General features: G+C 37.4%; 1 protein-coding gene across 1 annotated transcript in view; it reads left to right on the top strand.

Moving 5' to 3' along the window:
• LOC132344466 (lysine-specific demethylase 6A) overlaps positions 1 to 26,353 on the top strand; it is a 185,414-nt gene that overhangs the window by 28,123 nt on the left and 130,938 nt on the right. The window contains exon 4 of the mRNA XM_059884061.1: positions 20,826 to 20,875. Within this exon, the coding sequence (XP_059740044.1) occupies positions 20,826 to 20,875 (50 nt within the window). The remainder of the gene's footprint in view (positions 1 to 20,825; positions 20,876 to 26,353) is intronic.

Raw genomic sequence — 26,353 nt, 5'->3', positions numbered from 1 at the left:
AACATTAATTTATTATAAGGAATGTTGTAAAGGATACAAATGAAAAAGGAAGAGGTACAGAGATGAGATCTGAAAGTTTTCTAAGCTCAGGAACTTCTGTCCCTAAGGAATTGGGTTGAAATAATCAAATCTCACTTTTCAGGAATTTATTGTAGCGCTTATTGTGCATCCTTTCTCCTCCCTACCTAGAATCATACTGAGAATTGCTAGGGTTTCCTTATAAGTCCTCTCTTTAGCATTAAGTGAACCAAAGGGAGTACTTAAGAAAAATAAAAACACTTCACTCAGGGCTTTCCAAGTATTTTTGGAGCTCTCTATCACAAACAGACCTTACACGAAATATATTTATTATTTTACAAACAAAAATAGCATTTCTCATTTTTGCTCTTAAGTTTTAAAGTTTTCTACTTAAGTTAGAAAATATTAGAAAACCTGACATTATCCATGACATTGTATAGAAATAATAGATCCCTTATCCTTGGATAAAGGATAAAACCCTCTCCAGTTTTCTTGGGTTTCCTTTGTGTCTAAGCTGGTAAAGAATCTGCCTTCAGTGCAGGAGAATGATAATCTTAAGTTCTGACTGGGACTGAAAAAAAGGTACAACCTGAAAGTGTAGAGTTGTGTTTTATTTGGTGAACAAAACTGAGGACTTAGGCTCAGGACACATCACCTCAGATACCTCTGAGGGATTGTTCCACAGAGATAAGGCAGGGCCTGGTTATATAGAAATTTTTACAACAAAGACCAGGTATTCAGAGTATCAAAAGATTAATGGTATGATATTAGTTTCTCTTTCTGGTTTATTTTGTTCAGTATGATGGTCTCTCGGTCCATGCATATTCCATTCCACATATATATGTATATACGCACCACATCTTTATCCATTTATCTGTCAGTGGACAGTTAGGGTGCTTCCATATCCTGGCTATTGTAAATAGTGTTGCATTGAACATTGTGATACATGTGTATTTTTGGCTTGTAGTTTTTGTCTTCTGAATATATATGCCTAGGATTGGTATTGCTGGATCATATGATGACTCTGTTTTTCTAGGGAAACACCATACTGTTTTATATAGTGGCTGCACTATCTTACATTCCCACTAACAGTGTAGAAGGGTTCCCTTTTCTTTACATCCTCTCCATCATTTATTGTTTGTAAACTTTTGATGATGGCCACTGTGACTGATGTGAGGTGGTATCTCACTGCAGTTTTGATTACATTTCTGTGAAATGCTCATCAGTGATGATCATCTTTTTATGTGTTTTTTGACCAAAATGATTACTGTTAATTAAAGAAATCCAAAAATCTCAAAGAATTCAGTATTTTTCTGTTTGGAAAGATGCAAAGTCTGGGCTCATTGAAATCATATGCACTTTTCATATGCCCTTCCACTATCTGGGGCTAGTTACAGTGCTTGTCATCATTAATCCCTTCAGGGTGCCCTGTGGGGAGAGGAGTGGCCACAGTAGTTGACTAGTTAATAACCATCTGTTGACTGGTTAAATCCTGCCTTATCCAAAGTTCTCTCAGGGCTCAGCATCAAGGCAGCTATAATGTGATGACTTGATGACAGCAACATCCTTTGTTTACTGTTTTGGTAAGTTGCATATTTAGCTCACAACACCTTAAGTAAAACATGATTTTCACTGATTTATAATATTTTTCTTCTCAGAAATAGGTGAAGATAAATAACCTGAGGGAATCTTTTATATTTAAGATGAGTGCCATCTTCTAAGGTGTATGCATACTTCCCTGTTGCTCAAGACAGTTATTTACTTAGTAAGTTTAAAACACCTTGAAAAATGCTTTGCCGTTCATAAAAGCAACAACAGCAAATGCCTGTACCAAATAAGAACTGTCTTAAGCAAGGGTATGTTAACCTTTTGACAGTTGTAAACAGCTTGATATATAGAGTAGATAGACCTTTTATGATTGTCAGCAAATGTGTTTAGTGGAAATAACAATTGGCTAAAGTAAGTTGTTAGTGGTATGATATATCAATGCTTTCAGTTCAGTTCAGTTGCTCAGTCACGTCTGACTCTGTGCAACCCCACAGACTTGAGCACGCCAGGCTTCCCTGTCCATCACTATCTTCTGGATCTTGCTCAAATGCATGTCCATCAAGTCAGTGATGCCATCCAACCATCTCATCCTCTGTAGTCTCTTTCTCCTCCTCCCCTCAATCTTTCCCAGCCTCAGGGTCTTTTCCAGTGAGTTAGTTCTTCCCATCACGTGGCCAAAGTATTGGAGTTTCACCTTTAACATCAGTCCTTCCAATGATTATTTAGGACTTATCTCCTTTAGGATGGACTGGTTGGATCTTCTTGCAGTCTAAGGGAATCTCAATAGTCCTCTCCACCACCACAGTTCAAAAGTATCAGTTCTTTGGCACTCAGCATTCTTTATAATAAAGTCTAGCTCTCACATCCATACATGGCTACTGGAAAAATCATAGCTTTGACTAGACAGACCTTTGTTGGCAGCCTAATGTCTCTACTTTTTAATATGCTGTCTACGTTTTTTAAAACTTTTCTTCTAAGGAACAAGTGCCTTTTAATTTCATTGCTTCAGTCACCATTTGCAGTGATTTTGGAACCCAAGAAAATAAAGCCTGTCACTGTTTCCATTGTTTCCCCATCTATTTGCCATGAAGTAATGGGACTGGATGCCATCATCTTAGTTTTTTGAATGTTGAGTTTAAGCCAGCTTTTTCACTCCTCTTTCACTCTCCTCTTTTCATTAGAGGCTCTTTAGTTCTTCGCTTTCTGCCATAAGGAGGGTGTCATCTGTATACTTAAGGTTATTGACATTTCTCCCAGCAATCTTGATTCTAGCTTATGCTTCATCCAGCTATGAATTTCGCATGATGTACTCTGCGTAAAAGTTAAGTAAGCAGGGTGACAATATACATTCTTGACCTACTCCTTTCCCAGTTTCCAACCAGTCCATTGTTCCATCCATGCCTGGTTCTAACTTTTGCTTTCTGACTTGCATACAGATTTCTTAGGAGACAGGTCAGGTGGTCTGGTATCCCCATCTCTTTCAGAATTTTTCACAGTTTTCTGTGATCCACACAGTCAAAGGCTTTGGCATAGTCAATAAAGCAGAAGTAGATGTTTTCCTGGAACTCTCTTGCTTTTTCAGTGATCCAGTGGAAGTTGGCAGTTTGATCCCTGGTTCCTCTGCCTTTTCTAAATCCAGCTTGAAAAGCTGGAAGTTCCCAGTTGAAGAACTGGCTTGGAGTTCTGTTGAGAACTGTTGAAGCCTGGCTTGGAGAATTTCGAGCATTTCTTGGCTTGTGTGTGAGATGAGTGCAATTGTGTGGTAGTTTGAGCATTCTTTGGCATTGCTTTTCTTTGGGATTGGAATGTAAACTGACCTTTTCCAGTCCTGTGGCCACTGCTGAGTTTTCCAAATTTGCTGGTATATTTAGTGAAGCACTTTTACAGCATCATCTTTCAGGATTTGAAATAGCTCAACTGGTATTCCATCACCTCCACTATCTTTGTTCATAGTGATGCTTCCTAAGGCCCACCTGACTTCACATTCCAGGATGTCTGGGTCTAGGTGAATGATCACACCATCGTGGTTATCTGGGTATAAAGATCTTTTTGGTATAGATCTTCTGTGTATTCTTGCCACCTCTTCTTAATATCTTCTGATTCTTTTAGGTCCTTACCATTTCTGTCCTTCCTTGTGCCTATCTTTACATGAAATGTTCCCTTAGTTTCTCTGATTTTCTTAAAGAGATCTCTAGTCTTTCCCAGTTTATTGTTTTCCTCTATTTCTTTGCCTTGATCACTGTATAAGGCTTTCTTATCTCTCCTTGCTGTTCTTTGAAACTCTGCATTCAGATGGGTATATCTTTCTTTTTCTCCTTTGCTTTTAGTTTCTCTTCTTTTCTCAGCTATTTGTAAGTCCTCCTCAGACAACCATTTTGCCTTTTACATTTCCTTTTCTTGGGGATGGTCTTTATCATTTCCTCCTGTATAATGTCAGGAACCTCCATCCATAGATCTTTAAGTACTCTATCATATCTAATCCCTTAAATCTATTTGTCACTTCTACTGTATAATCATAAGGGATTTGATTTATGTCATACCTGAATGGCATAGTGGTTATCCCTGCTTTCTTCAATTTAAGTCTGAGTTTGGCAATAAGGAGTTCATGATCTTAGCCCCAGTCAGCTCCCGATCTTGTTTTTGCTGACTGTGTAGAGGTTCTCCATGTTTGGCTGCAAAGAATATAATCAGTCTGATTTCAGTGTTGATCATATGGTGATGTCCATATGTAGAGTCTTCTCTCGTATTGTTGGAAGAGGGTGTTTGCTATGACTAGTGCGTTCTCTTGGCAAAATTCTGTTAGCCTCTGCTCTGCTTCATTTTTTACTCCAAGGCCAAACTTGGCCTGTTACTCCAGGTATCTCTTGCTTCCTACTTAATGCATTCCAGTCCCATGTGATGAAAAGGGCATCTCTTTTGGTGCTACTTCTAGAAGGTCTTGTAGCATAAAATTAATTTGTTTAATCAGTGATTTAGCCACAATTTTTTTTTTTTTTTTGCCACAAATTTTAATTGTATGCTATGGTTTTTGTCAAATGCAGAGAGGAAAAATATTTTCCCTTTTATCTGTCTGAGTTCCTACTTCTGATCTCTCAGTAAAAGACAGAATAAGAGCAGAAGAATAAACAGTTTTTAAACATGTGTTTCTCATGTTACATCAAAGGAACTGAGCAAACTGAATAACTCTCAGATATAGACTACATCATGAGTGATGCTAGTGTAAGAAATCTACCTGCCAGAGTAGGAGACGGAAGAAATGCAAGTTTGAACCCCGGGTCAGAAAGATTCCCTGGAGAAGTGACAGCCCACTCCAGTATTCTTCCCTGGAAATTCCAATGGAATGAGAAGCCTGGCAGGCCAGACTCCACAAGTTCACGGTCAAACACTTAATGACTAAACAAGGAGGAAGGTCCAGCTTCAGGGTCTCATACTTGTCAAACTGAGCTGTGAGAGTCAAGTTAGGAATCCTCAAGGATTCATCTCTTCAGACCACTTGGCTCATCATCTTCCTTGAATATTTGTTGTGAGATTGCATAAAACTGGCACAAATGGAATTTGACATACAGGATATGATTTCTATACGTTTTAAAATTTTTGGTTTTTTGTGAACATCTGTTTACCATCTTTTTTTCTCTAGGACCCTTTATAATTTCTTCCCTAAAAATTCCCTGCATTTTCCCTTCTCCCCTCACTCCATCCAAGCAGTATCAGAGTGGTAGTTGGAGTGTGCATTTGCAACCTCAGATCAGTTAATAGATGGAAGTAGATTTTATCTGTTTACTGAAAGTGTAACTTTCAGCTTCTAGTATTTTCACAGCTTTTTTTTTTTTTTTGGCTTGTGTGCTGTTTCTAAAAAATAATCATGTAAAATTAATCCTTATGCCAATAGACATATCTTGGGGTAGCATATTCTGTTGTTTCATTAATTAAACCCATGTATAGACTAAGTTGTTTCAGTTGTGTCCACCTCCTTGCAACCGTATGGACTGTAGCTTCCAGGCTTCTCTATGGGATTTTCTAGGTAAGAATAGTGGAGTTGGTTGCCATTTCTTCTTCCAGGGGAACTTCCTAACCTAGGGATCAAACCCTCATCTTTTATGTTTCCTGCATTGGCAGGAGGGTTGTTTACCAGTGTCACCAACTGGAAGCCCCAAAATTAAGTCTCTACTTCACTAAAAGGTCAGTTTTCATTCTGGTCCCAAAGAAGGACAGTGCCAAAGAATGTTCAAACTACAGTGCATGCTGAGTCCCTTCAGTCATGTCCAACTCTTTGCAACCCTGTGGGCTGGAGCCCACTGGGCTGTAGCCCACCAGGCTCCTTTGTTCATGGGATTCTCCAGGCAGGAATACTGTAGTGGGTTGCCATGCCCTTCTCCAACAAATTACAGTACAGTTGTCCTCATTTAACATGCTAGCCAGGTAATGCTCAAAATCCTTCAAGCTAGGCCCAGCAGTATGTGAACCAAAACATCCACATATACATGCTGGGTTTAGAAAAGGTAGAGAAAACAAAGATCAAATTGCAGCTCTCCTTGGATCAAAGAGAAACAAGGGAGTTCCAGAGAAACTTCTACTTCTGCTTCACTGACTATGCTAAATCATTCAACTGTGTGAATCACAAGAAACTGTGGGAAATTCTTAGATGAAATACCGGATCACCTTACCTGTCTCCTGAGAAACTTGTATGGAAGACAAGAAGCAACAGAACTGGATGTGTAACAAAAGACTGGTTGGAATATTGGGAAAGAAATATATCAAGTCTGTATGTTGTCACTCTCAAATGCTATGCACAGTAGAAGAATTGATGCTTTTGAACTGTGGTGTTGGAGAAGGCTCTTGAGAGTCCCTTGGACTACAAGGAGCTCAAACCAGTGAGTCCTAAAGGATATCAGTCCTGAATATTTATCAGAAGGACTGATGCTGAAGCTGAAGCTCTAATACTTTGACTACCTTATGTGAAGAGGTGTCTCATTAGGAAAGACCCTAATGCAGGGCAAGACTTGGGCAGGAGAAGGGGATGACAGAGGATGAGATGGCTGGATGGCATCACTGACTCAATGGACATGAGTTTGAGCAAGCCCTTAGCGATGGTAGAGGACAAAGGAGCTTGATGTGCTGTAGCCCATGGGGTTGCTAAGAGTTGGACACGACTTGGCCAACTTGAACAACAAATCTATATGTGACTTTTCATGATTGCTTTCTTTCACTCAACTGTATGTTTTCAAGGATAATTCATGTTGCCCCATGAACTGGTACTTTATTCCTTCTGAGTTAATAATATTCCACTGTAGGCATGTAGCTGTTTTGGTTTAGCTATTCAGGTGGGTGGATAATTGGTTTGTTTCTACTTTTTTAACTGTGAGTATATTGTGAACGCTGGTGTACAGATGTCTGTTTGAATCTCTGATGTTAATCCTGTTTGATTTATACCTTGGAGTAGAATTGCTGGGTCATCTAGTGATTGTGTTTTATTTCTTTGTATTATTTCTTTGCGATTTCACCAAATTGTTTTTTACAGTGGTTGCAACATTGTATTGTCTCACCAACAGTAGGTAAAGGTTATTAAAGTTTTTGCATGCCTTCACCAATACTCTTTCCACCCTGTTACCGTAGCCATCATACTAGATGCAAAGTGCTGTTTCATGGTTTTAATATTGGATTTCTTTGATGACTAAATGTAAACATCTTCTCATGGATATCGTCCTTTTCTTTATATTTACCAAAATATCTTTTTAAGTCCTTTGTACATTTTTTTCTTTTGTATTGGAATATAGCCAGTTAACAATGTTGTAATAGTTTCAGGTGGGCAGCGAAGGGACTCAGCCATGCATATACGTATATCCATTCTCCCCCAAACTCCGCCCCCACCCCATCCAGGCTGCCACTTGACGTTGGGCAGAGTTCTGTCTTGCTGTACAGCACATCCTTGTTGGTCATCCATATAGCATCCTAAGTTAGTTGGTTATCCTCTTCACCATTCTGGGTTAGCAGTTCTTTTCTTTCAAAATGTAAAGTGTTTTATGCCTGTTCTGTCTATAATTTCAAATGGGAAATCATTTGTTTTCTTTTTTCATGGGAAATCATTTCTTTTTGATTTTTTTTTTTTGGTTGTGGTGTGTGCCATGCAGGATCTTAGTTCCCTGACCAGGGATGAAACCTCCTACCTTTGCTGTGGAAATGAGGAATCTTAACCATTGGACCACCAGGGAAGCTTGCTTTTCCAATTTAGTAGATGTACTTTTTCGCTGGCATGTTTGAAGATCATTGTTTCATATGTGTTTTATGATGGGACTTGAGAGTAATGTTTCATTTTTATTTTTTTGTGTATCTCGTTTGGTTTACTCACTTCCTTTAATTTGTTGATATGTCTGTTGACAAATTTATAGAAGTTTCAAACATTTTTTTGTTTGTTTCAGCTGTATCTCCATTCCTTTCAGGTTGTAGATCACAGATTTTATATTCTTGTTACTTACTGTAAGTCCTTAAGGGTTTTTAGATTTTTATGTCTTTTTTTTTTTCCTCTGTTTTTTCTTTTTTTCTCGTTGTTTTTATTCAGTAATTTCTCATGTTCTGTGCATTAGTTGAGTGATTCTTAATTATACTTGTATTGTACCTCTGAAGACATCAAGTGAGTTCTTTACTTTGGTAATTGTGTATCAGTTTTGACTTTACATTTTGTTGTGCTGTTGCTAAGTAGTGTCCACCGACTCTTTGTGACCCCATGTACTGCCTCACACCAGGCTTCCCTGTCCTTCAGTATCTCCTGGAGTTTGTTCAAATTCATGATGATTAATGGTTAGATAGGTGATGCTATCTAACATGTCGTTCTCCGCTGCCCCCTTTTCCTGCCCTCAGTCTTTGCCAGCGTCAGAATTTTTCCCAACAAGTCAGTTCTGCACATAAGGTGGCCAAAGTATATTGGTGCTTCAGTTTGAGCATCAGTCCTTACAGTGAATATTCAGGGTTGATTTCTTTCAGGATGGACTAGTTTGATCTGTTTGCTTTGCAAGGGACTCTACAGAGTCTTTTCCAGCACCACAGTTCAAAGACATCAATTTTTCAGTGCTCAGTCTTCTTTGTGGTCCAGTTGTGACATCTGTACATGACTACTGGAAAAACTGTAGCTTTGACTAGATGGACCTCTGTTGGCAGGGTGACGTCTCTGCTGTTTAATATGCTGTCTAGATTTGTCATAGCTGTTATTCCAAGGAGCAAGCGTCTTTTAGTTTCTTGGCTGCTATCACTATCCTATGTGATTTTCTAGCCCAAGAAAATATAATCTGTCTTGCTTACACTTTTTCCCCTTGTACTTGTCATGAAGTAATGGGACCGTGATCTTAGTTTTTTTAATGTTGAGTTTCAAGCCAGCGTTTTCACACTTATTTTTTCACCCTCATTAGGAGGCTGTTTTGCTTTTCTTTGCTTTCTGCCATTAGACTAGTATTGTCTGCATAGGTGAGGTTACTGATATTTCTCCCTGAAGTCTTGATTCCAACTTGGGATTCATCCATCCTGTTCTAGAAGTCTGTACTTTTCACTGTTTCTGTTAGAGTTATTTATTTAAGGTAATACTTTTTCTTTGGAGTTTCACTGCAGTTCAGCAGTTTTTATTTAAATGTTTTCTGTCTTGCCGTTTTCCTTTTTGTCTTAGTCCTTTATTTTGGGGAGAATGTTCTTTGAGAGTGCTTATCAAGTGGTACAAGTGGTAAAGAATCCACCTGCAATGCAGGAGACCTGAATTCAGTCCCTGCATTGGCAAGATCCCCTGGAGGAGGAAATGGCAACCTTCTGCAGTATTCTTTCCTGGGAAATCCCATGGACAGAGGAGCCTGGAGGCCTAACAGTTCATGGACTGTTTAAGTCCACAAAGGGTTGAACATAACTCAGCTACTTCATGAGTGGATGTGTGTATTTGTGTGTGTGTGTTCCTCCCTGCCTGTTGGCCTTCCCATGTTGCTGCCTTCTGTTCTAAATCTAGGCTATATGAAGTAAAGAGAATACACTAAACACACTGCAGTATTATTCCTCAGGGTTTTATGCTTTTGTCTGTTCTTTTCTTCTTAAATTGTATGTATATATGCATTCTGCTGCTGCTAAGTCACTTTAGTCCTGTCTCACTTTTTGCTACCCATGAAATGTATCCCACCCAGGTCCTCTGTCCACGGTACTCTCCAGGCAAGAATACCAGAACGGATTAACATTTCCTTCTCCAGAGGATCTTTGCAACTCAGGGATTGAGCTCACGTCTCTTACCTTTCCTGCATTGGCAGGCAGATTCTTTACTACTTGCACCACTTGCAAAGCCACTGAACCCACAAAGCTATCTACAAAAGCAGGCTCCTGCTCAGGACACTCTTGACTGCAGAACCAGACAACGTCCAAGCATGACAGCTCTGCATACATATCCAAGGGCATACGTGTGCTGGTGCATGATCCTGGTCCTGTGGGAGACTGGCTTGACCAGCCTTCATGGGCAGACCTGGAGAACATTTCAGGAGGGGTTTCTCCTAGGGAGAAGGTGTAGATCTAAGCTCCCAGAGCTGCCTCCCCAAAGCTGGGGGTCACTCTTGAGTGCCGATCTGCTCCCTCAGCAGACACAGGAGCTGGTCTCCAGTAAGTCTTGATAATAAACCGCCACTTCGGATGATGAGATGGGCCCCCTCCTGCAGTTGGGCATGCATACTTGTGTACTTAATAGTGTGCCACATTTCTTTTATGCTCTACTTATTTTTCTTTCTTTTCTTCATCATTTTTATGACATCATTTCTTATTATGCCTTTTTTACTTTTGTCAGTTCAGATCTGCTGTTGCAGTGCGTTTCTCTCCCTCATGTTGTTTTTTGATACTAAAATTTTCTTCATTTTTCAGAATTTTTTCCTCGCAAAATTAATGATCAGACATTGTGTTCTTAATTTTTTTCCCTTTGAAATGATGATTTCCTTCTTATTTTGGATATTATCTGTTTTGAAATCCTTTGTCACTCCAGTATCTCTCCATGATAGTTTCCATTTTTTGATTTTGGATTTTCACTTTATTTTGTCTTCCGTTTTATGAGAGAGAGTTTCCCATGGAAATCTGTACACGTTAGATATATTTTATACCAACTATGATGTATTGCCTTTCTATAACTTTCCCCAACCATACCACCCTCCCATACAGCTTTTTGTTTGCTTGTTTTTATTTATTAATGGAATTTTCAGTACTGTTATATTTCTTGTTGTGTGCAATCTCATTGTTTCTCAGAGGGTGCATTCTTTGCTAATAAAGTCTTCTGGTTTTAATAGTGTTCCCTTAAGTGTTTGTTTTACTAATGTTTTTATTATGTTTATAGCATGTCTGCCTGTATTTCTTGGCATTCAAATATTAATATTGACTGTTTGTTGGCTTATGGTTGTATGTTTTGTTTTTTAACTATGACTTTGTCTGTTGGTCTTGTCTGATTAGATGAATTCCTGTTTTAGTCCCACACTGTGCTCTTTGGACATGCAGTTTTGTTTTGTTTTTTTGTGGGGTTTTTGTGGGTTTCTTTTTTTTCTTTTGGTGATCTTCCAGGATTGTTTATACTTTTGGATGTTCTTTCATGTGTGTATATTTTCCTAGTTCTCTGAATTAAATTTATGGTCAGTTTATAGGTTAGATATTTGCTTTCTGAGAACTACCAACCTCCATCTTCTTAATTACCTAATTATTATAGTCTCCATTCTCCAAAGTTTTTAACAATACTATTAATCTTCAACTTCTCTAATGTCTTTTCCATATAAAATGGAAAAGGGACTAATACTTAGGGACTATAGCTGAGAACCTCTGCATTAGTTTTCCAGGACTGGAGTGTGGGATAGTGACCTTCTTGTCTTGGAATGATCTCTGATTTACTAGCAGCTGTTAGGTACCTCACCTCTTCTGACATGGTCTGCCTCTGAGTATGATGTTGCTAAAAGCGATTGGAGGCCAGTGTTTTTCTCTTCTGTCTATTCTTCCATATGCCATGAATGTGAGCTTGTAGAGCACATTAGCCTGAGCTATCATTTGCACTTGATTGTAATAAAGCTTCGCAACATACTGTTGACTTGGGGAAAGAGATTGTCAGCCTTTTCTCTCCTGAAGGAGGATATTTAAAATTTAAAATCAGAACTTAGGCTGGTTTTTAAGGCAACATAAAGTTTTTAACCGCTTTACATAAAAAGTATGGTTGTTGAATCATATGATAAGAGTATGTGTAAGTTATGTAAGAAACTAATCAATTGTTTGTTTTTTGGTTTTATCATGTTACATTCTCTAGGAATGAGTGACAATCCTGTTGTTCTATATCCTCATTAGTATATGGTACTGTCAGTATTTTTGATGTTGATTTTTCTAAATAAGTGTATAGTTTTAATTTGTCTTTCCCTGATGACATGTTATGTGATCCATCTTTTCATATGATTTATTTGTTGTCAGTATATTTTCTTTGGTGAAACGTTAAACTCTGTGGTCCATTTTTAGTCAGATGTTCTTGCCATGGCTGAGTTTTAAGAGTTCTTCGTATAGTTTTAAAAGAAGATACATTTATTATTTTTCTGATCAAGGTGCAATGATTTTTTAAATCTTCTTAAGCAGCTATGAAAAAAATATTCAAGGAAATTAAATATAGCAAATTAAACTGTTAGGTTTCTATTATATTTTTGTTGTTCAGTTCCCAAGTAGTATCCGACTCTTTGCAACCCCGTGAACTGCGGCACACCACAATTTTCTGTTCTACACTATCTTCCTAAGTGTGCTCAAACCTATGTCCGCTGAGTCACTGATAACAATATTCAACCGTCTTGTCCTCTGTTGTCCCATTTTCCTCCTTCCCTCTATTTTTCCCAGCATCAGGGTCTTTTCCAGTGAGTCAACTCTTGGCATCATGTGGCCAGAGTATTAGAGCTTCAGCTTCAGCATTAGTCCTTTCAATAAATTTTTTTTTTTCCTTTCAATAAATATTCACAGTTGATTTCCTTTAGGATGGACTGATTGGATCTCCTTGCTGTCCAGGGGACTCTCAAGAGTCTTTTCCAGCACCACAGTTTCAAAAGCATCAATTCTTTGGCAGTCAGCATTCTTTATGGTCCAACTCTCACATCTTCTGCTTTGTATTAAACTTATGCTTAGTATGAATATAAACAAACAGAAAAACTGAAGTTTTACTAATAATGGTAACTGAAAAATTTTACCATAAATCTGAATACATGCATTTCAAAGTTTCACTGCTAGAAATTTTGTTAAGATCAGGTTAATCATTGGTAAAACCGATCATTGATTATGTATTCATAGTCTATGAATCATTAACTATGTATTTGGTTAAACAGAGGTTTGTTTAGTGTTTTCCATAGGATAGGATCTATCTGCACTTACTGTCTTTAACTTTATTTGAAACCACTTTATTGGATTGTACTGGACAGCTGTCATATCAGCTTGCATTGAAAAAAAATACACAAAAATTGGTGAGTTTTTGTGTAGCCATTTTATTGAAGATGGAAGGAAAAAAATAACACATTCGGCATATTATGCTTTATTGCCGGGGTCCAGCCCCGGCTGATCCAGGGTATTCGAAGGAGAGATGGCTTAGGCGACCTATGTATTTATTTATTTATCAAAGATATAAAGAATAATAGAATAAGGATAGCTCAGTAGGAAAATTCAGTGGAGAAAAGAAGCTGAGTAGCTTGGTTTATGCGGAAAATCAATATAACCCGTGACACCAGGTTAGCTCTGACCACGGAGGCCGCAGGTGCCCTCTCTAATAGCGGAAGGTGCCCCACCTTAGACACCTTCTCAAGTGGGTCTTAGAAGCCCAGGCAAATAAATGGTCGCAGAGGATATCCGCGCTCCAGATGGAGAGTCAGCTGGAAGCTGAGGGGAAGAATGACATGGGGAGACCAAGCTTTGGTGAGCAAGGCCCGTAGCTTTATTTTCAACAGGGGTTTTTATACCCTAAGTTACACATAGAGGATAATAGGGGATGCAAAGTCAGCAGTCTTTGATCCTTGTCAAAAACCAGTGTCTCTTTCCTGCAAATTTATTGTATACAAATGGTTTAGGTGATTTACATCATCTTCTGGCCAGAAGGCCTATTAACATTTTATGACTCTTGACAAGGACTGATCAACAAAGACTTATTTTCTCTAAGAGTAATTATTTTAAGGTTTGGCACCATCTTCCGAAGATAAAATTGCATTCCTGTAGGGCAGATGTGTAATGGGTTTACAGCAAAGGAAAGAATTTATTACCTTAAGGGTCTAAAGTTACTAACACCAAGGCCACTACTTATTTTTTCTACATACCAACTATATTAATTAATACATATTCAAGGATACAATTCAGGGGATGTGAAAACTTGGCAAAAAGCATTGGCTCATCAATGAAATCTTTTACTAGTTTTATTCTGACAGTTTCTAACTCTCTGACAGGCTCTAAGCTATTTGAATATCTTTAGCTTCCCGTGCCTCTCGAGGCTGGGAGACTGTAAACAATCGTATACATAGCTGTAGGAGTCCAGGTAAACTTGTCAGGTGAGTTAGAGAGCCATCTGAGGGGTTTGGATTTAAACACTCCTAGTTGCCCAGGAACTTTATTAATTGGAGCTGTAAGTTAACTCTTTGTCAGAGAGAGCGAGATGGTGGTAGGGGACAGCCCCCAGTAAAGTCAGAGGTGAGAGCACAAAGCAATAAAGTAGGCAGACTCTGGTTTTTTGGGGGTAGATGCTCGAGAATATCCAGGGGGACTCCTGAGGCTCGATCTCGCCTTTGCGTATGCTGAGCCTCCTTCCTCATGACCTTTGTCACGAGTGGAATGCCTCACCAGCTCCCAGCACTTTATAATTTTAGGAAAGAAGAAAGTGAAACTGAAACACAAAAGATTCATGCAATGTGTGGGGAAGATGCTATTAATAATCAAACTTCTCAAAAGTGTTTTTTGATGTTTCTTACTGGAGATTTCTTATTGGACCATTCTTTACATTTGGGTAGACCAGTTGAAGTTGCTAGTGGTCAAATCCAAGACATTAGTTGAGAACAATCAGCATTATACCCCACAGGAAATAGCCAACATACTCAGTGTATCATAATCAACTGTTGAAAATCATTGGCACAGGCTTGCTTACGTGAATTGCTTTCATGTTTGAGTTCCACATAAGTTAAGTGAAAAAACCCTCTTGACTGTATTTCCACCTGTAATTTTGTACTGAAACATCACAAAAACCTGAACCATGATCAATCACACCAAATGTTGGTCTTCTGGTAAAAATGATGTTGTGTATATGATGAAATTGGAAGAGTCCTTTATTATGAACCTCTTCTGGAAAATCAAATGATTAATCCCAACAAGTGGTGTTCCCAGTCAGATCAACTGAAAGCAGCACTTGATGAAAAGGATCCAGAATTAGTCAACAGAATGCATTATCTTCCATCAGGATTGCAGGAAGACTGCATGGTTGTTGGATGACCAGACAGAAACACAGCTTGCCTGGAAAGTTCTGATTCATCCACCATGTTCATCAGACATTGTACATTCAGATTTCCACTTATTTCTGTTTTTACAAATTTCTCTTAATGAAGAAAATTTGAATTCCCTTTGGTATGAAAAAAGCCCCTGAAACAGTCCCTTGATCAAGAAGATAAAAAGTTTTAGGAAGATGGAATTTTGAAGTTGCCTGAAAGATTGAAGATAGTGGAACAAAACAGTGAACACATTGTTCTATAAAGTTCTTTGTAAACCTGAGAAATGGATTTTTTGTTTTTACTTAACCAGAGAAACTTTTTTGGCCAACCCCATGTAATATGATATAATCTGGAAAATATTGGATAATCAACTTTTAAATAAATTTATGTCAGGATAAGGGTGACAGTTCTGCCAGGCTGTGAACCACAGAGCTCCCATACTAATTCCTAGAAGCAAAGACTACTGTGTCACACCACTTTGTGGTAAAACAGATGCTAAGTTTTCATACTTTTCTGTAGGAAATGGTCAGTTATAAATACTGAAACAGTTGTAGAAATTCATGTTTACCAAGTGCAGTGTAAGAACTGACTACACAGGAAGTTCCTGTGTAATTTTCCCACAAATTCACAAACTTGTAGGAGAACAGATATAAGGAATTCCTAATCCAAACATGTTGTAGATACTAAAGGGATATCAGATCAGATCAGATCAGGTCAGTCGCTCAGTCATTTCCGACTCTTTGTGACCCCATGAATCGCAGCACGCCAGGCCTCCCTGTCCAACACCAACTCCCGGAGTTCACTGAGACTCACGTCCATCGAGTCAGTGATGCCATCCAGCCATCTCATCCTCTGTCGTCCCCCTCTCCTCTTGCCCCCAATCCCTCCCAGCATCAGAGTCTCCGATGAGTCAGCTCTTCGCATGAGATGGCCAAAGTATTGAAGTTTCAGCTTTAGCATCATTCCTTCCAAAGAAATCCCAGGGCTGATCTCCTTCAGAATGGACTGGTTGGATCTCCTTGCAGTCCAAGGGACTCTCAGGAGTCTTCTCCAACACAACAGTTCAAAAACATCAATTCTTCGGCGCTCAGCCTTCTTCACAGTCCAACTCTCACATCCATACATGACCACAGGAAAAACCATAGCCTTAACTAGACAGACCTTTGTTGGCAATGTAATGTCTCTGCTTTTGAATATGCTATCTATGTTGGTCATAACTTTCCTTCCAAGGAGTAAGTGTCTTTTAATTTAATGGCTGCAGTCACCATCTGCAGTGATTTTGGAGCCCAGAAAAATAAAGTCTGACACTGTTTCCACTGTTTGCCCATTTCCCATGAAATGATCGACCGGATGCCATGATCTTCGTTTTCTGAATGTTGAGCTTTAAGCCAACTTTTTCACTGTCCACTTTCACTTTCATCAAGAGGTTTTTTAGTTCCTCTTCACTTTCTGCCAGAGGGTGGTGTCATCTGTATATCTGAGGTTATTGATATTTCTCCCACATATACTAAAAAGTTTTGCTTACAGAATGTATGTAGTATAAAAGGAATATTCTTTTTGAATAAAAGCAAGAAGTGCCTAGTACCTTCTTTGTTTTATGAACACCATAACTAACATGAAGTTAGACTTAAATTCACTGTCTACTCCTGTGACATCCCCCGCCCCCGAAAAAAAAAGATTAAAAATTTGATTTGTTTTACTACATACTTGAAAAAAGGAAATGTAAAAGTGTTAGTCTGTCAGTCATCACCAACTCTTTATGATCCCATGATACTGGAGAGGGATGCCATGTTCTCCTTTAGGGGATCTTCCCAACTTAGGGACTGAACCTGCATCTTCTGCATGGCAGGTGGGTTCTTTTTTTTTTAATTAATTAATTTTAATTGGAGGCTAATTACTTTACAGTATTGTGGTGGTTTTGGCATACATCAACATGAATCTGCCATGGGTGCACATGGGTCGCCGCATCCTGAACCCTCTCTCCCACCTCCCTCACTACCCCATCCCTTTGGGTTGTCTCAGAGCACCAGCTTTGAGTGCCCTGCTTCATGCATCAAAGTTGCACTGGTCTTCTATTTCACATATGGTAATATATGTGTTTTAGTGCTACTCTCTCAAATCATCCCACTCCCACTGAGTCCCAAAGTCTGTTCTGTACATCTGTGTCTCTTTTGGGCAGGTGGGTTCTTTACCATCTGAGTCACCAGGAAAGCAAGGCTGACCTGGACCTCACGCAATACTTGTCAGCCATCAGTTGAGATGTAATCATAAAAGATTAAAATTGCCTTAAAAGGGGTTGTGATATCAGTTATCAGAGCACTATGATTTAAAGGATCCCTTCAGTATTAGAGTTAACTTTCTCTGTCATAAATCTTTCTAATGTCATCGAAAACCTCATCAACAGTTTCTGAAGCATCTTGTTCTCTTGACTTTCCCTTTTCTTTATGTATATCAGTAATTGTCTTTGGTGACTGAAGGTAAGTTTGAATTACCTTTTCCAAAGTGTTTCTGTTGTCATCATTCCTGTTGCTACTCTTTCCCCTCTCAAAACATCAGTCAATACAGATACTGTTATTACAGTAAAAGATCAGAACAAAAGATACATCAGCCTTCTTATCCATATTTTTTTATCTTAAAGCTTTAATTTTCTGCAGTTTGAAAATAGTATACCTCAGTGTAGTTTTTTGATGTGGACATTTTACATGCTTGATATTCTTTATGCTTCCTGGATATATGGCTTATTGCCTTATATTAATTTTGGGGAAATTCTCATTCATTGTTCCAAATAATTTCTATGCTCTCTTTATCATTTGATAGTATCATATTTCTTTATCTTTTGTTAGTAACACAGTTATACCTTTTCTAATTGTCCCACAACCCTGTGAATTTTTTTCTTTTTTTCTCCTCAGTGTTCCCTTTTTTTTGTTTTTTGATATGTCCTCTATGTCAGATATTCATTCTTCAGCAGTATACAACCACCTACTCGTCTCGTAATCTTTTTTTACAATGTTTCTGATCTTTTACATTTCTGCTTGAAAGTGTTGTCCTTCCTGTTCTCTACTTACATTGTTTCAGCATTCTAGTCTACTGTCCACTTTTTATATATTGTTTAGATATTCTTCATGTATTAGTCGTAGTCACTTTAAATTCCCTGATCTGGTCATTTCAGCATCATTGTTACACCTGGTTCTGATGTTTGCTGTTCCTCTTTCTGCTCCTTCTCTCTCTGCTTCCTTCTCTTCCTCTTTCATGTGAATTGTGTGTGACTTGTAATTTTTTTTTGATATCTGACCTTGGTATTCCAGGTATAAAGAAGCTCTGTTAATAGGCCTTCACTAATGGTGTACAGGACGTTGGCATAGAGGAAAGTGTCCTCAGTCTCAGTCTTTTTAGTTAGTCTATGCCTTTGTAAAGTGAACTACATAAAAATTTCTTGGTTGTTTTTTTTCTCTCTAGAATAGATAGGATGATTGGAGTGGTCTGGGGTTGAATATCTACTTTAAATTTCCCAGTTGTTAAGAAGGACAGAATGCTCTTGGCTATTTAAAAAGTTGTTTCTTTTTCATAATTAGCAAGGACCTATGATACAGCACAGAGAATTAACTCTGCACATTGAACTCTGCTCAATACTCTGATAACCTTATTGTTACCAGGTGGAAGGATGAGGGAAGGGATAGTTAGGGAATCTGCGATGGACATGGACACACTGCTGCATTTAACATGGAGAACCAACAAGGACCTGCTGTCCAGCACAGGGAACTCTGCTCAATACTCTGTAATAACCTTATTGTTCCCCGGGGGAAAGGATGGGGGAAGGGATAGTCAGGGAGTTTGGGATGGACATGGACACACTGCTGTGTTTAGAATCGAGAACCAGCAAGGACCTGCTGTACAGCACAGGTAAGTCTGCTCAATATCATATACAGCCTGAATGGAAGGAGAGATTGGGGGAGAATGGAAACCTGTGTATGATGGTGAGTCCCTTCACTGTTCACCTGAAAGGAACACATCATTTTGTAAATCAGCTATACCCCAATACAAAGAAAAAAGTTTTTAAAAATTGTTCTTTTTTCCATTATTTTCTCAGAAGCTTGTGGAGATTTTTCTCAGACAGACATTATGGGAATCTGATTGGGCCCCTATAAGTCTCACAGTGTTGTGTGGCACATTGTTGTGGGGCTACTCCTCTGTCTAGGAGCCCAGGGATGTTTCAGATTTCAGGCATACTACAGTGAACTTTTGTAGCCTGACCCTTGTTTCTAGGGTAATTTTTCTCAGTTAATGACTGCTCTCGTACCCTATGTTAGCTTTAGTCTTTTAAATTCTTGTTGTAAAAACAAACATTTTAAGTCATTTTGTTCTTGAGACTTAAAATGGGAGTGTGGTGTATGAGAAGATTGTCATAAATACTCTTGTCTTTTAAACATACATTTGGTTATTTTGAAATTCCAATTATTGTAACTTTATGATAATATTTCTAAAAGCAAGTTTCCCTCATTAAACTTTTTTCCCCTTAACTCTGTGTAGTTATTTTCATGAAAGGGTACTCAGTAATGTTTATGAGACTGGAAGGAAGATATCTGAAATTCATAAAAATGTTTGTCCAAAATATGAAATTCTCAGTGGTACCGTACCCATATAAAATCTGTTCTTCCTTTTGTTACTTCGATATTCTCATTTTACTTTGACTTTAAGGCAGTTTTCTTTCCTACTTGTATTTTATTCTAAACATTCTCCCTTTGGAACTTTAACAAATGAATCAAAGACATTTTTATTTCCCTGGAGTAATATGCGGTTTCCTGTTTTTAGTTTTTAAAAATTATCCCACTAACTCTAATATGCTTATGTGACTTCATATTGACCTTTTTACCTTATATAAGCCCCTTTTTAGGCAGACAAGAGCCTTTTTTTATGTCATTCCAGCCTTTTAATGCCTTCAGATGATTTAGAGAGCATGGGAATAGCCATCTTGGAATGAAATTGAAGCTAGTAGCTCAAGATAATGTTGATTCTTTGAAGGGAAGCACCAGAAACAAGAGTTTGTTAGAGCTGTGGTTTTATTTTTCTGAAAAGTGATGCATTTTGAGAAAATTCATTATATATGTAAAAACAGTCTTAGAAACTTTCTATGAGACTTGACTAATGAAGGAAATCAAGTGAATTAAATTGTCAAGATTTTACATTTGTTTGGGCTTCCTTGGTGACTCAGTGATAAAGAATACCGTGCCAGTGCAAGGCACACAGTTTCAATTGCTGATCTGGACAGATCTCACATGCCTTGGGGCAGTTAAGGCCATGTGCCACAACTGTTGAGCCTGTGCACTGCAGCCTGGGAACTGCACCTAATGAAGCCCATGAGCTCTATAGCCCGTACTCCACAGCAAGAGAAGCCACTGGAATGAGAAACCCACATACAGCAACTAGAGAGTGGCCCCTGCCTTTGAAACTAAGAGAAAAGCCTATGCAGAAATGAAGAGCCAGCACAGCAATAAATAAATGAATATGTACATAATTTTTTTAAAAGAGGTGGAGCTTTAAAAAGTAGATTTTTACATTTAAGTGCAAGGATCTTGTTTGATAATTGTTTATATACCTGATCTCCTGTAGATAATTTTTTCTATTATAATTTATTTCCGTAGATGATTAAGTTGGTAGGGCATAAACCTTAAAGATTTACTGTTTTTAATAGTCCCTGTTTTGCTGAGAGGCAGGACTGATGGGCAGTTTATATTAAAATATTAATATCTGTGTTATGAATTTTTGAATAGGATGTAATTTGACTAATTATTTTTCCTTTTTCAGCATTATCTGCATATCAGAGATACTACAGTTTGCAATCTGACTACTGGAAGGTTTGTATACATTTGAATGCCAATTTTGTTTTCTTATTTTGGGGCAAATCATTAACTATACTAATGTTAAGTAGGAAATGTGGTAAGAGAGAAAGGTATTATTTTGTGCCAGCTGTTTTGTGTGAAGGTAGTGTTCTTAGTACATTTCTGACTAATTAAAAAGACATTCTACATGATACTTTAATAAACAAAATTTAAAGTATCAAGCTTAAAAAAAAACTTTTTAAGTTTGTAACTGGAAATACTTGAAGGGTTGATGGTGGTGATTCTGAAGATTGCTGCATTAGGCTGTGAAAACTAAGAATCATTTGTTGGTATAGTTTGTCTATGATTAGATCTCTGAGCAGAATTAAAGCCATCCATTTTAGAAAGTCTAAGTGAGAATTATGTTTAAGAATGAAGTACCCACTATGTTATCTTACACAATAAAGTCAAACTAGTTAGCAGATTAATGTTTGAATGCATGTGTACTTTCCAGTGTGACACTGATAGCAGGTAGATTGCTTCTCAGCAATATGTGTCATTATTCTGTGTCACAAAGCAAATATGTCTTGTAATGGGTTATAACCTATAATATCATATAATTATTATAGGGATTAGTTATAAATAATGTTTTGTTGCCTGGAAGGGAAATTTTAGATTACCCAAAGACTTTGAAAACTCATATGTTGATCCTAAGTGTAAGTAAAAGTGTTCCTGGCTTTTAGGAAGTACTTGGAGTAAAAAGACACAGTTAAAAGGTTTATTTAATCTGAAAACATTTGCATAAGTTTATTTAGATTCACTATTACTCTATTTTTGGTAATAGTATTAAAGAAGTAGGATTCATTTACTATAAAACACCCATGTGAATGGTACAGTTTAATGATTTTTAGTATATTGACAAAGTTCATGTATCCTTTACCACAATGAATTTTAGAATGTTTAAAATATTTTTAGCATACAAAAATAAGACCATTTATTCTCTCTCCCAAACCCCATGATCCCTGTCCAAAGAAATTGTTCATTTACTTTGTATTCTATATGTTTGTCTAGTCTGGAATGACTTTTAAAAATAGATGTTTTCAAGGTTTATCTCTGTGGTTGCACATGTTGTTAGTATTTCATTCCTTTTTAGGACTATAACTTACAGTTTATCAATGTTCATTTTCTTTATTCCATTATCTGTTGATGGCCATCTGCTATCTTTCCTCCTAGGTTATAATGAATCATACTGCTGTGACCATTCATATCCATTTCTTTGTTTGAAGACATATTTTCATTCTTTTTGGAAATATACCTCAGAATTGAATTAGCTGTGCTTTTAACTTTTTGATGATATGTTGACTTGACTTAGAGTTATTATACTATATTACATTCTGATAGTCAGTGTAGGAAGAACTCATTTTCTTATTCTTGCCAGTACTTGTTCTGTCTTTTCTAAATTCCACCATCCTAATGGGTATAAAATGGTTTCTCACTTTAGTTTTGGTTTTCATTACCCTCATAACTAGTAATATTTGAAAATCTTTTTGTTTGTTGTTTAAATCTGTTTAAATTCTTTGCTCCTTAAAATTAAGTTTCAGTGTTATTTCTGTATCTAGTTGAATTGCTGAGGTTTTCTCATTATCTGGGTTATTTTTTCATGTTTAATAGAACATGTGCCTCTTTGAGGCACAAAAGTTTTTAGTAGTAAATTCCCATGTATTATTTTTCTTCATTTGTTTGTCCAGCATGCTTAATACCATGCAAGTCACAAAGATTTATCTTTATTATTTCTTTCAAGGCTAAATCCATAAAAGGTTTTCTCTCCTACTTTTAGCTTCCTGATCATTTTTAATTAATTTATTTTTGTATGATATGAAGTAAGGTTTCAACTTAATTAATTGCTGCTTGTCCTAACAGTAGTATTTTTTAGAAAGAAAATTGTTTCCTCAACAGTGGTCTTGATACCATAGTCACAAGTTTCTTGCCTGCAAATGTTTGGTTTATTTCTAGAATTTTACTTCTGTTTAAGACTGTTCCTGTGTTGGTACCATACTTTACTCCAGTATTCATGGGCTTTCTTGCTGGCTCAGACAGTAAAGAATCTGCTTTCTGTACATGAGATCTAGGTTTAATCCCTGAGTTGGGAAGATGCCCTGGAGGAGGGCATTCTTGCCTGGGAAATCCCATGAACAGAGGAGCCTGATATGATATGCTACTGTCCATGGGGTTGCAAAGAGTTGGACAGGACTGAGTGACAAAGCATACACCACACTTTACATACTATTTATTTTAATCATAGTTTGATTTATTAATTATTCAGGATATATTGGTTAATTTCTAAATTTTTTCTAATATTTAAAAAAAATCAAAGAATATGTCTTATATTATTTCAACTCTTGTTTTTACTCGGATTTCGTTTGCAGCATACCATTTACTCTATCTTGGGGAATGTTTAATTTGCATGAAAGGAATATATATATTCTTTTTTTATTTGAAATAGTCTTTAAATACGTGTTAAGTTTGATAGGTTATAAGTTTTGAGTTATCTATTTTATCTTCTTTCTCACTGTACTGTCTGTATTGAATGAGATTGAAGACTCCAGGTTTTGATGATTTGCTTATTTTGGGGTCATTTTTATAGGTTTTGTGTCATATTTTGTTCAGCACAAGTGTCTTTAGAGTTGCTATATATTTGGAGATATAACTGACCTAAAATTTTTGGAGATAAAATTGACAAAATTTTTGAACTTTAAAGTACGTGTAATGCTGTTTGTCTAAGATGTATGGTGTGTTAGTGTGATGCCTTTATAGCAAAGCATTTAACACTGTAGCATTAACCAATATGTCCATCATGTAACCTGATTACCATTTCTTTTTGTCTTGAGAACATTTAAGATTTACCATCTTAACAAGTTTTGGATTTAAAATACAGAGATTAATTCTTTCATATCCTCCTTTATTTCTATTAACATTCTTTTCATTTTGAAGAATTTTGTTTAATACTAGTATAGCCATTCCATAACTTTTATAATTATTGTTTTCATGATGTTTTGTTTTTCATCTTTTCTGTTTATGGAGTCTATATTTTTGAATCTAAAGAATGCCTCCTAAAGAGAATATATGGTTGGATCTTTTAATTTCATTAAATCTGATAATTTGTGCATTCTGATTATTTAATCCAGTTTTGTTTAATGTTACTATTTTATACATCTGCCATTGTACTTGAAAAAAAACTAATTTTTAAAGTAATTTTTATTACTTTTTAAAAAATTTTAAATAATTTTTAAATTTATTTTGACTGTGCTTAGTATTTGTTTTTTATAGGCTTTCCCTAGTTGCAGCAAGCAGGAGCTACTCTTTTCTGTGGTACATGGGCTTCTTATTGTGGTGGCTTCTCTTGTTGTGAAGCACAGGCTCTAGGGCTTATGTACTTAGTAGCTGCAGCTCCAGGGCTCTAGAGCACAGGCTCAGTAGTTGTGATGCATACTTAGTGGCTTATGGGATCTTTCTGGATCAGTGATCAAACCTGCATGTCCTGCATTTTCAGGTGGATTCTTTATCGTTGACCCATTAACCATTGTCTTTTTCTTCTATTCTTACTTTACTGCATAAAGCAGATTTTTAAAATATAGCCTAATTTATTCATATTTTTCATTAGTGTGCTACTTTCTCAGTGTTTGCCCTATTACTTGAAATGTGCTCATTAATGAATTTATTTGAATTTATATTACTCTAGTTCCTGTGAGATAAAGAAAGAGTACTCTTATAGAGCTTTATGTACCCTGTTCTTTTATTTGTTGCAGCTTCAACAATTTATTTGTGTTGTGAGAAAGTTATATAACAGTACATCAGTTCAGTTCAGTCACTCAGTCGTGTCCGTCTCTGCGACCCCAGAATTGCAGCACGCTAGGCCTCCCTGTCCATTACCACCTCCTGGAGTTCACCCAGACTCATGTATGTTGAGTCGGTGATGCCATCCAGCCATCACATCCTCTGTTGTCCCCTTCTTCTCCTGCCCCCAATCTGTTCCAACAGGGTCTTTTCCAGTGAGTCAACTCTTGGCATGAGGTGGCCAAAGTATCGGAGTTTCAGCCTCAGCATCAGTCCTTCCAAAGAAATCCCAGGGCTGATCCTTTAGGATGGATTGGTTGGATCTCCTTGCAGTCCAAGTACATAGTTATAATATTAATTTATGTAACTTGTTGAGCTGTAAAAATGTATGTTCAGCTTTTATATTTTAGCCTTTTAAGTTCTCATTTTTGTTTCTCGATTTTTTCCTTGGATATTTGACTTACCATCTGGAGTGTTATCTGTATTCCACTTAATTGATTTGTTCTGTCATTAAGAATAATTTATTACCGTATATTTTTGACTTAATACAGTTATATGCAGAGTGCTTAAACAGTTTTTAAATTAGTTAGACATAATGGAGGGAAAAAATTGCAATCTGCATGTACTGTACCTGTATAATTATAGGTAATTACATCCTTTTTGTCTTTGAAAAAGTGATATGTGCAGTTTGTTGTTGTTTAGTCACTCAGTTGTGTCAGACTCTTTCCAGCCCCATGGACTACAGCACACCAAGCTCCCTGTCCTTCACAATTTCCTGGAGCTTGCTCAAACTCATGTCCATTGAGCTGTGATGCCATCCAACCACTTTGTCCTCTGTTGTCTTCTTCTGACTTCCATCTTCCACAGCATCAGGGTCTTTTCTAATGAGTTGGCTCTTCCTATCAGGTGGCCAGAGTATTGGGGCTTCAGCATCAGTCCTTGTAGTGAATATTCAGGGTTGATTTTCTTTAGGATTAACTGATTTGATCTCCTTGCTGTTCAAGGAACTCTACAGAGGTTTCTCCAGCACCACAGTTCAGAAATAAAGCACTTCCATGCTCAGTCTTATTTCTCTCCAACTCTCACATCTGTACCTAAGCACTGAAAGAACCTTTGACTAGCTTTGACTAGCTGGACCTTTGTTGGCAAAGTAATGTCTCTGCTTTTTAATACACTTCTAGTAGTGACATAACTTTTCTTCTAAGGAGCAAGCATCTTTTAATTTCATAGCTGCAACCATTGTTCACCATCTGCACCATTTTGGAGCTCAAGACAATAAAGTCTATTACTCTTTGCATTGTTTCCCCATCTATTTGCCCTGAAGTGATGGGACCAGATGCCATGATCTTTGTTTGACTGTTGAGTTTTAAGCCAGCTTTTTCACTCTCCTCTTTCACCTTCATCAAGAGGCTGTTTAGTTCCTTTTTTACTTTTTGCCATAAGGGTGATGTCATCTGCATATCTGAGATTATCAGTATTTCTCGTGTCAGTCTTGATTCTGAAAGGTTGTTGTTGAATCACGCGAAGACACCGGAATTTTTGGCCCCTGGAGGAGAAGAATTCAATCCAGGGCCAGAGACGAGGCTTGATCGCTCAGAGCTTTTGTGTAATAAAGTTTTATTAAAGTATAAAGGAGATAGAGAAAGCTTCTGACATAGGCATCAGAAGAGGGCAGAAAGA

The sequence above is a fragment of the Bos taurus genome, chromosome Y, assembly GCF_002263795.3.
Source record: "Bos taurus isolate L1 Dominette 01449 registration number 42190680 breed Hereford chromosome Y, ARS-UCD2.0, whole genome shotgun sequence".
Classification (NCBI taxonomy): domain Eukaryota; kingdom Metazoa; phylum Chordata; class Mammalia; order Artiodactyla; family Bovidae; genus Bos; species Bos taurus.
This window is presented reverse-complemented; position numbering and strand designations above follow the sequence as displayed.